General features: G+C 25.9%; 1 protein-coding gene across 3 annotated transcripts in view; it reads left to right on the forward strand.

Moving 5' to 3' along the window:
• The window catches only part of LOC100167443 (FERM domain-containing protein 8), an 18282-nt gene extending 8485 nt beyond the window's left edge, over positions 1–9797 (forward strand). For 2 of the 3 annotated variants that reach the window (XM_029490393.1, XM_001945369.5), the window contains 11 exons: positions 2848–2964; positions 3033–3235; positions 3543–3716; positions 3785–3947; positions 4003–4164; positions 4252–4437; positions 7259–7388; positions 7452–7610; positions 7692–7812; positions 7869–7967; positions 9604–9797. In XM_029490393.1, coding sequence (XP_029346253.1) covers positions 2879–2964; positions 3033–3235; positions 3543–3716; positions 3785–3947; positions 4003–4164; positions 4252–4437; positions 7259–7388; positions 7452–7610; positions 7692–7812; positions 7869–7967; positions 9604–9647 — 1527 coding nt within the window. In that variant the 5' untranslated portion in view covers positions 2848–2878 and the 3' untranslated portion in view covers positions 9648–9797. Of the gene's footprint in view, positions 1–2635; positions 2965–3032; positions 3236–3542; positions 3717–3784; positions 3948–4002; positions 4165–4251; positions 4438–7258; positions 7389–7451; positions 7611–7691; positions 7813–7868; positions 8136–9603 lie in introns of those variants that run through there. The other variant, XR_003839589.1, reaches the window with a different exon arrangement.
• The last annotated feature ends 2557 nt before the right edge of the window (positions 9798–12354 follow it).

Here is a 12354-nt window from a genome sequence, read left to right on the forward strand (position 1 = left end):
TCAATATTGATACAAATAATAATATTAATCAACAAACATGCCAGATTAACCAATAGCAACCAATATATAATACACTATTATTATTTTTATAATAATATTTTTTTTTTATATATATATAACCATAGCAACCATTTATAAACAAATATTTCTACCATAAATTATCAAAATCCCTGTTTGAGCACTTCTTTTATTTTTTTCTGGACAACCCTTATCACTTAGGGGTATGAAAAATAGATGTTAGCTGATTCTCATACCAGTCATACCTACTGAATATGCACAAAAAATTTCATCAAAATCTGTCTAGCCATTTCGGAGGAGTATGGCAACGAAAACTGTGACACGAGAATTTTATATATTAGATGTACCTATTATGTATTGAAATGAGCTTTTTGAAATCTGATTTAGATCATTCTTATTAAAATAAAGCTAAATGATATTTGCAATATTTCAACGTTTTTACCTATTAAATGCATATTAATTGTAGTTTTATAGAGCATATTGTTATTTATAGCACATACCTATATTTGTTTTTCGTCTTGTTTTCACGTTCACAGCCACATAATATCGATACTGCAATTACGAGTTACGACCGGTCTATATCGCCAAAAATTAGATGAAATAGGTACTCATACGCAATATTTATTTATAAATATAGTACCTACATTATATAGATAAATTCGTTTGCATTAAACGACTTTTGATCATCCAGTACAATAAGGTAAAATATGAATTCAATCTTAGTTTTCACTTTTTATTAATGTGGGCTATTATTTTAAATATTGAAGATAAAGAATGAAATGTTAAATAGCCAAGAACTTAGTGAAGACGATAAATTACTTTTCATACTTAACTGTACCTATACTATACTTTAAAAAAACCTTTCTATACCTTTTTTAATACTTATTCTTCAATTTTGTTTTATTTTAATTGCATATTTAAAAATAAATACATATTTCATAGCATATCTACCTATAACCTATTACAACATTTTTATAGGCATATTTTGAGGATTTTTTGTGCATATATATCCGGTCCTTACTTATTATTAATACGGTTGCCGGTAAGCTGTATTAATATTATAAAATTACAACAAAATAACTAAAATCATTATTCTTGGTTATTTAATATGTAATTTCGTCCAAATTTGATCATACTATAAAAAAACTGCGTTTTTATATTTTTGAGATTTTTTGGTTAAAGAACAACCTACTTCCGTGGAAACTTGTTTTAAATGTTCAATCCTTACCTATAAAATAGTTGAACATTTTATAAATGTTTAACTACAAAATCATCGTAAGCACTTCAAAAAGAGTCAAAGTATTTTCAAAATGTTATGGTCTATAGAAAATGAAAATATAAACATTCAGTGAAATTGTCATGTATCTATAATTATTCGTTTTTGAATTACAACAAAATAAGAATATCGCTACATAAGAAATTGAGTGAATATCCAATCTTCTAAAAATATGAACTTCAAAAGCTCAAAAAATTTAATTTGATTTCGTTGTAGAGATTTTTATTTTTTTGATAAAGGTAGACAAATTTATGTGGATTATTTTATTACATTTTAAAATCTTAGATTTAAATAGAAAAAATTTTATAAATTTCTAACTCGCGTAAAAATTCCTGTTTTTCTCAATTTTTCTTTTGTTATTCATGGCGCTTTTGAAAACTACTGTAAATTTTTTTTACTTTTGACCCCCCCCCCCCCCCCCAAAAGTACCAACTAGATTCACTTTTCTATTAGAAAAGACACTGTTGAAGAAAACCTGAGCACATCTACTGTCTTAAAAGGTGACGACAGACAAAAATATTTAAAAAAACACACATCATTGTAAATACATTCATCGCTCTGCATAGAATCTAAAATAATATATTGCGATGCTAACAAATTTTATAAATTGTTTATAATGATTATAAAAAATATTGCAAATAAAATTAAAGAATAACAATTTGACATTGAATTATATTAAATTATATTATTATACCTTAGTCCTTAGTGATATAATTGTAAATTATAAAATATCCAAAATAAACAGCAAAATATATTATATAAATTCTAAACGTAAAAAAAACACCTTTTTATACTCTTTTAAAGTTTTAGGTACCTAAATGTATACAAATTTGTTTATATGAGTTTCTATGATATATTTGTATACAGTTCTTTTACAGTAATAAGTATAGAAATTCAGATCGAATAGCGTAATATTAGATCTTTTTTTTCAAAAATTCAAAAATTATCTAAACATTTTTTTAGGCAAATAAGTTTTTTAAATTTCCAAGATAATCATTTTGTTGATCGTATTTTTTAAAACAGTTCAAAAAAAAAAAATATTAAAATGTAATGAAAATTGCCCAAGTTAGAGTTAGTTATTATTTTGAATTTCTAATAATAATAAGGTAATATTATGTTACCTATGCATACAGCATTAGAAAAGACGATTCGCATGTTAATAAATTATTACTAATACGCTGATTTTTCGGCTAAAATTAAAAATAATAATTAGCTGTAACTTGGGCGATTTTCATTAAACTTTGTTATTTTTTTTTTAACCTTTTTAAAAAGTCTTAGTTCAGGACTGTGGCAAAAGGCAAACACACACACACAAACACACTCATGATAATATGATAACGTTATCACTGTATATGATTACTTTGCGTTCAACTTTTTTATCATGATTTTGACAGTTGATAACACAATATTATTATTATGATTGTGTGCATAGCCTATTTTCGCCCAAAAATTTGCGTTCATGTTTGTGTCGTGCTTCCTCTTGTTACTTGTTGCTTTATTGTAGACAAATCACAATTGAATAAATTACGAGCGCTTTACTCCACTTTATGTAGTTCATTGTGAAACAAGCTAGAACGAACCAAAATGGAAACAGATAAATATATTACCATTGTTCCTGTTGAGTATCCTCGAAACAGGCAACAGTTCATACGGCCTCCCGATGAATACAGGTAATATTACAATACCCGCAGTGTATTCAGTGATTACCTATACTAATATAGATTTTTATTTGTGTTAGTGACTTTCCACAAAACCGGAATTGGCCCCATACGAGAGCAGTTAGGACCGAATCAAGTACTATGCGGAGGAAAGAACTGAAACGATCATTGGAACACAAAAGATCTCACAATCATTCTCGTAATGATCCTATACAGTCATGTTCCAAGCCAATAATAAGTGCTCCACTAGCATTCCAAACCGCTCCAAAACCTATAAAGAAACGTGAGTTTTATTTTAATTAATTAAATTAAACAGTTATATAACTGTCAATTATTGATTATGTCTCCGTGGTTTATGATTGTTAAACTGTAGTTTGCATAATTTATTTTTACCCCTTAAATTAAATTTATGTTATATAATAATTGTTGTGTAGCCTATTGTTTAAATTGTAATTTATATAATCAATTCAAAAAAAAGCTAAAATTATTTAATACATTTCTTAAATAGTCTATTCAACATTTTTAAAATACATTTTAACATATCTAGATGTCTAATGTAAACTACCGTACTTAAGATTAATTGTTTATAGCGCTTAGTGTATACATTTACACAATGGCTGATATAGTTTTACATATGGATATAGAAGATGCAAACACAACTACAGTATCAGATCTTGTTGATATTATAATAATGCAAAAAAATTTGGGATTATCAAGAATTGCTAAGAATATTTTTACAATTTGGATGAAATCAAACGTTTTAGGTAAATAAATATCAAGTATAAAATATAATTTACTAAAATGTTAGTACCTATAAGTTAATTTTTTTCAGAAATCCAGTTAAAACCACATCACAAATTATTGACAGTTTTTCAAAAATGGCCCACACTTGAAGAAAAATACTGCACTCAAACCAAAAAAGTTATTTTTAAAGATCCCATTTTGAGTTTTCAAAGAAATGTTTTTTTCCCCAGAAAAGATGAAGAAAAAATTAAGTGAGTGTGCTTTGCATATATTTCAAAAATTTTACTAAAATAACATTTGTTAAAGGGACCAAAAAATTATTGAGCTATTGTATGCTGAAGCTAAATATAATGTATTACAAGGTCGGTATCCTGTTGAAGTGAACCACTGTTTGATGTTAGCTAGTTTGCAGTGCCGAATAGAATTAGGTCCAAACAATTTACAACAGTACACCTCAAGTTTTTTTAGGTACCTTAGACAGTAAATTTTTATCAAGATTCTAAGTCAATATTGTTGTGTTATTGTAATTAACTAATTATTGCAATAACCTTATAGAGATAACCGGGAAAGATTTTTACCATCACATCTATACAAAAGCTGGTCATCATGGTTAAATCTTGATAGAAAAAGTACGCCTCATTCTCGACTAGCAGACCATTTAAAACATATACAGATAACTGGATCTGATCGTAGACTTTACCACAAGTATTTAGAGTGCTGTTACATGCTACCATTTTATGGGTAAGAATTATAGATGTTTAATTTTATAAAATAATCAAAATTTAAATACAACTCTTTGGATAAAACAAATCATAATATATTACATAACTTCACACTAGAGTTATTGAATCTAGGGGAAAAAATCTCCAAAACTATACCTAACTATTGGATGCAGCTATCAAAATAATAATAGTAATAATATAACATTTTAATGATAATTATTAAAATATTGATAAATAGGTATGTGCATATTATTATATATTTATATTATATGATATTGCTATATAAATATTTATTTATTTATTTATAAACGGGTAGGTTGCCTTTATTAATAATAGTACAGTAAGTAGAATCTCAATTTTACAAATATAACAGTGAAATAAAATAATATAATGTTTTAAATGAGTTAATATTTTTAAAATTAATCGTATTCCTGTTTATGAATCCTAACATCTGAAATGATTTTTTAACTTAATTATTAATATGTAATATACTAAATTATCAATTTTATAATTTATTATTTAGTAATAACACTACAATTATTTATATTTAGTTGGAGATAATTTTGACGATTCCAAGTAACAAATTTGTATAGATTTTACTGTAAAATTAAAGTATCAGTTGGATACTTTTAATAGTCATATTACAACATTTTACAACATATCATAACATAATATTTAATATATTTTATTTATTATAATATAATTTTGATGTCTGATTGGACACAGTATACCTAACTACTCAGATACAAAATCGATCTATTCATGAAAAATTGTTCATTTCATGAAGTTGAAACGGTGAATAACATACTATGTGTAAATAAAAATACTTACACAGTAAGATAATATATAAATAATTAAGTTATTTCATTTATATATAAAAAAATAATACTTATTTAAAAAAACAATATATTGTACAACCGTTCACATGTTAATTGTACAACTGTTCACGTTAGTTTAAAAATTAGAGTGAATTGACCTCTTATAAAATTTAAAGGTAAAATTATTATCTAGGCAATATCATAAGCTTTTTATTACCTTTTAATTTTAAAGCAAGTTTTGAGTATTTTAAGATGTACAATTATTTGCTTTGGGGATTTTTTTCCAATTACTGCGTTGTCTCCATCTTACAAGTTATGAATAATATGTAAAAAATCTCATAAGAAAACACAGACAATATTTCTATCTTTAGGTTTGATTATAAGTCAATTCACTCCAATATTGAAGCTTTGCATACAAATATACAATTAAAACTGCTGAACTCAAATTTGTTATGTTGTCTCAGTCTTACTAATGCTTAAGATGGCCAATTGTACCTACATTCAGAATAGTCATTTTTACTGTTATTTTATACATCAGATTGAGTTCATCTATTATCAAATTTAAAGGTTGGAAAATTATCTAAGTATCCACACAGGCTGTTTTCATAACATTTTAATTTTGAAATAAAGGTTATAGGTAAGCACTTTAAAATGTACAATCAATTTACAGTTTTAAAATGATCACAACTAAAGTTTGGAATTATAATCTATCAAGACACCTAAAAAATGATGCTAATATTCTCTAAAAACCTACAAATATTCTCCTTATATTCTCTTAAAAATTAGAAAAATATGCAACAATAATCAATAAACTTCATTATATGCAAAAATATTTAATTTTTTTTTTTACAATAGTTGAATCAGATGTTACATTTTGGGTTTGGATTATTCATATGTAGATCTGCATATTTTAAGAGAATCTCGCCTATCTTTTAAAATAGTTTTTAATAGCGGTACAAACTTTAGGAATCAATAGAAATCAGTAAGAAAAGTTATTTTAATTTTTTGGGACTAATCTGGTTTCTCAAACAACTGATTCAGTTAGGTATACACTAACATAATGGAATAATTTCTCTATAGTAACCGTTAAAATAGCGTCTTTTGTGTCTAATGGTTGTACCCATTGTTAAAACTAAGTCCAGGCCTTTCAACTTCTTTTTTTTTTATCTGAGCTAAAGAAAATAAAATTATCGTAAGACCTTAACCTACTTATAGCCTTAAAAAATCCTTATGCCAAAGTCCCAATCATAATTATTATTATTATTCATTTAATTCACAAAAAAAGAATACTGGGTCTCACTGAGTATTCTCGTGTGCAGGCCCGGGTAAACTCATGCGCTAAACTTATATTGAATTTAAGTCAAGGCTGGGCAAGTTAATGATTTTTTTTAAGCTCAGTTTAATAAAGTGAATATGCATCAATAAAAATAGTTAAAAGCCCGCTTAGAAGTAAATTTAATTTTTGGTTAACTCAGTAAAGTTAAAATTTAATACACATTTTTTTAAATTAGTTTTTCATTATACAACGCTAGCGTACTTTATTTTTTACCAACCCAAAACTAACTAGACTATAGTGTTGATATTTTATACAGTATTTACAGTATTTTACAGTATGTCATTTAAGTCTTTCTTTCTAAAAAAAGAACAATACTAGTTATCTATCTAATTAATAATAATTAATAATTAATTTATATTATTTAATTAAGTCTTGCATACATACAGATATTATTACTGTGTGTGTTCGTTTTAAATAGAGTATTAAAATAGAGATAAAATGATAGGCCCACATCGCACAAAATCAAATAGTTCCAAAAGTAACTAGTTACGTTAAAAAGTTTAAATTAAATTAACTTTTTACTTAACTTTAACTTATTAACTCGTTAATGCCCTGTCTTGAATTGAAGTACAGTACAACTAGAATTTCCCCAGAGTTTATTTTATGTTTATATGTTTTTTGCTTATCAAATAAGCATTTAGTTAGGTATTTTACAACTTGTAATAATTAATTAAAAATGTGTTTAGGTGTGCTTTTTTCCATGGTCAAATTGAGCAACCGGTTCGAGGTTTGATGTCTTTAATTAACCATAAAGATGTTCCTATTTACATCGCAGTCAACACCGAAGGAGTTTATATCTTGGATTGTGTGGAAAATGTAATTTCTTACAAATTTTGTAACAGTTTGTAGATTATCTATTTTATTATTTAATCATTTCAGAGTTTATTGTTGGGTCTTAAGTATCAAGATTTTTCATGGGAATTCGCTAAGCCATCTCAAGAAGATAATGATCATTGTTTACCATGTATATTTCTACAGTTTTTAGTATTAGAAAACGGAACAAGAGTTTCAAAAATTTTACAAGTGTTTTCTAAACAAGTAAATATAGCGATTATTATTTAACTGATGTTTCATAATACATAAACCATTAAGTTGATTTTCAAAATACCCTATTTTTAGGCTGTCATGATAGATGCACTAATTGCCTGTTTCGTTGAAGATTTTAGACATAAATTAGCTATGAATGAATATGACGATGTAGATAGAACTGGTGGTTTTGAACATATTTCTGTTGGCGATGGTAATCAAATTAATTATTTGTATTTCAAATGTTTTAATTTAATATGTTATGAATAGGATCTCAAGTACCTTTGGCACATTTGTTCCGCAGCGAACCACAATCGCGATTGTGTAATAAACTAAATAAGTTGACACTAGCTACATTTGACGAAGATGGTATGTTGGTTTATAATATTCATCCATATTAAGCGGATCATCTTTTATAGTTTGTTAGCATGTATTCATCAGTTAGAAAGTTGTTTATAATATAGTTTATTTTGATCACACACGATTATGCATGGTTTGTATACTACTTATGAATTTAACCTACCGCAATGGACTAAAGTAAGTGTCTATTGAGTTGGAATTAAGCTTTATTACTAGTGTTTTTCTTTTAAGCTAGTTTGGATTTAACCAAATAACAAGTAATAATCAACTGTAATGCAATAAAATGTAGGAGTCAAATCTTATTTTAACTCTTCACACTAACATATTATTAAAATAGTTTTTAGCACTTAATATTTGTAACTTTATTAAATAGAGAAATTATTATCGGCTAATCCATACTGTGTTCATACAAAAAAAATACAAAATATTTATTATATTTTGCACTCCTCAAAAAAAAAATTATATACATAATACATAAGTACTTATAAATTATCTCAAATATTTACAGTTTTCCAGTAAACTCAATTCAATTATTATTAATATTATTAATATTCAAATTTTCGTGATTTTTCCATATTTTGTCATTTTTTGAACTTTAAATGCTTATTAAAAAAAACTGTGACTAACGATTTTTAATATTTTTCATCTGCCTTTGAAACAATATACTAGGAGCCTTCTATTAAATTTTCAAGCTTTTTTATTCAACAAATAAAATTTTATTGATATTTTTAGAAAAAAAAACTAAAAAAAAATGGAAAATGAAAATGTCCGTAAAGAGCTCAAAATAAATCAAAATATTTTCAAAATTTTACCGTGTATAGAAAATGCAAATATAAACAACCTGTGAAAATTTCATATATCTACGGTCATTTGTTTTAGAGTTACACCAAAAACCAAAATCAATTTTGTTAAAAATCGATTTTGCGTAAAAATTCCCCTTTTTCCTTAATTTTCTTTTGTTTTTCACGTCGCTTTTGAAAAACTACTGGAAAATTTTTACTTTTGACCCCTCAAAGTACCAACTAGATTCACTTTCCAATCATAAAAGTTACTGTTGAAGAAAATCGAAGCAGTTTTACTGTCCTAAAAGGTGATGACAGACAATAAAAAAAAACACACATCATTGTAAAATCAATACATTCATCGTTCCACTCAGAATCTAAGAATAGTATACTCCTTAGAAAGTTTGTATGTATTTTTCTTTTCAAGTACTAAACTAAGTTTTACTTAAGATAAAACTCTATCAAAAATTGAATGCTTCAGTATTTGTCCAAGACTAGATGGACTGCAAAGGCAGAATCTCTACAGGCCGTTTGGCTGTTTTTTGAAAGAATTGTTTCAGTTTTACATGGAATATCTACGAAATCAAATATTGATGTAAAAAACTAGAGTACAAGCATTATGACTTGAAAAGAACTGTTTATCAATTGATATTATCATTTGTATGTACTTCATGGACCATATATTCGTTGCAATAACTAGTCACAGCTTGGAAACCGTACTTTTAGCTTTTCATCATGTTTTGATAACCTATTGGTATTTTTTTTCTAACATACCTAACTAAATAATAATTTTGTTTTCGTACCTTAACTAATATATTATAAAAAAGATAATAACATATGCACTTGTTTTTTTTTTTTTATAGGTCATTGTATCGGACAAATGGGATCTTGGTCATTCAGTTACTAAAAGTGGATACTTAATACAATATATTTTAATTTTTTTTCTACTGATCTCTATACCGCCATCCTTTTCTTTAATTCACATTTCTTCTACTTCTTACCATTGAATACTATTTGTATCAAGATATAATACATGTGATTACCTTTACCTAGTCAATTTTGCTTACTTTGTTTTAATTGAATTTAAAATAAGTTTTAAATAGTTTTTTGAAGTAGGTTTATATTTTGTATATTTTAATTTAGTTATCATTAATTTTAATAAATATTTAAAAGGCAATTCAATAAAATACTATTTTTTCCGGGCAGAGTAGTACATTTCCCAGTGAAAGTATACTTTGTACTTAGTAAATAGGGCATTACAATTGCTCTGATAATGTAATAGTTGACTAATGTTGCTTGTGTTTGTTTTATAAAGTAATAATACAGATCTATACTCTATTAAACATAAGAAATAACTTGGTCCGACTTGTGCGCTTGTCATTTTTATGTATTTCGGCTATTGGTGGCTGATTAAGTAAGCCAAACAGTTGTATGCGACCTGCACGTCATTGACAAAACCGGTTGCCAACCTGGACCGCTTCTTATATTGAATAGAGTATGCTATTGTTTACTTTTCTGTTTGTATTTCAGTTATCCATATCAAATTTTCAATATAATCTGTACAATCATACATAATATGTGTGTAAGTACTACTAGTGTAGTAGAAACATATATAATATAATGTTTTTTAAAAGTTTATGTAATTTACAAATTAAATTAAAATGGAAGATATATTTAAAATATTTATATAGTACATAATCAACTAAAACTAAGTATTATATAAAGCAAAAACAATTTTATTGAAGTTTATTTCTTAATGCCTCAATTATACATGTGTATTAAGTTATTAGTACTAAAGGAGATGTAGAAACTTTTGCTTAAATGTTCCAAATTAAAAGATCTGAAAAATGATAGCTAATAATAAAGTAATAGTATACATTTAAGAAGTTAAATAATCAGATTTTAAATTTGTTATTGTTTGTTATATAATATGATGCTTCCTAAATTTGTTAATTTTTAACGTATAGTTATTGATCCAAATAGTGATATTATTGATATTAATATTATTTGATTTATTTACAGGTGTTATATAAGTTCTAACATGTGAATTGTATGTTTAAATTTAGTGTAGATATACAATTGCAGTGTTTAATAAATAATAACTACACCAATTAATTTTATTATAATTGTTTTTTCTTTTAAATATAGATTTAATTCCTCTTATGTTTAGCGCAAACATTATTTATATTCTGTTTTGTAAAGTTTAACATTTGTAGTGATCACTGTGCAGGGCACAACTATCTATACCACAATAGTTATTTAAACGGCAGCACGTTCGTTGTTGTCTTGAGACGTATTGTTGAGAAAGATAGGTATTTGAAATAATTGAACACTTTTAATTATTATCGTTGATTATACATAGTAACTTATACTATACTTATATTATGTATCATCAATGTTATTATTTGGCAATATAATAAAACTCTTAATTACTGTAAATTTTTAACATAAAATAACTAGATGTACTATCGTAGGTTTATTTGACCTTTGACGAGTGCTGACTATCTTCTAAGTTATGCTGGACGCTCTACCCGTATTTATGCTGGTCCTCACAATGACGTATGGAAGCGTGATATTCTGTATTCTTATTTTACTTGCCATTATTGTTAATTTGCATTATTATGTGAATAGGTTAAAACAACTTGTTGTTTTCACCTTTGATCTATGTTTCCTGTTATTTAAGGTTTTTACATACACCATATATTGAATATTACTACCTACATTAAATCTCATAAATTATACCTACTGTGTAATTTATTACATTGGAAAAATAATTTTATTATACTTTTGGGTTTATGACACATTCTTTATTATTTTTTATTGTCTTCTTATGGTATCGCAACTGGAGTGGGACCACTTAATATTACTTATACCTCAGTTGCATCGTTTATTGAACAATAATAATAACAAAAAAATTATTCAAAAAATACAAGGTCAAAATATAAAAAGGTGGGTAAGTGGATGTCGCTCTACTGTACAGTAGGTTACAAGTGGGTCACTGTATAATGGATAGTATTAAATTTGAATTCAATGATATAATATCACTGTATAAGAAAAACAATTCTGAGCGGAGACGGTATGTCAGTCTAGGTATAAGGTATCTTATATACTTATCTATGGTATTAAAAAAAAATTGACCAATAATAGGTATCTATAATAAATTCCAAATTAATCATATCACAATATCCATTAGGTACTTATAACGCATTATACATCAACAACAAATTGTGGTACTATCATAGATATATTATAATAGTATACTTTAGAAGTTTCAATAATATACAATCACAACAAAATAACAAAAATAGTTATTCCAGGTTTTTTAATATGTGATTTCGTCCAAATTTGAGCTTAAAATGACTATAAAAATAAATTGTGCTTATGTATTTTTTTAGATTTTTTGGTAACAGAATTAACTACTTAGGTGGAATCTTGTTTTACATTTTTAATCCTTAGATATAAAAGTTGAACATTTTATAAAATTTTTAGCTACGAAAGAATTATCAATTTTAAATTTGATAAATTTTGTCAAATTCGATTTTTAAATGCTTATAAAAGAAAAATTGTGCCTATGTATTTTTAATATTTTTCAACTGCTATTGTAACAATATATC

The sequence above is a fragment of the Acyrthosiphon pisum genome, chromosome X, assembly GCF_005508785.2.
Source record: "Acyrthosiphon pisum isolate AL4f chromosome X, pea_aphid_22Mar2018_4r6ur, whole genome shotgun sequence".
NCBI lineage: Eukaryota > Metazoa > Arthropoda > Insecta > Hemiptera > Aphididae > Acyrthosiphon > Acyrthosiphon pisum.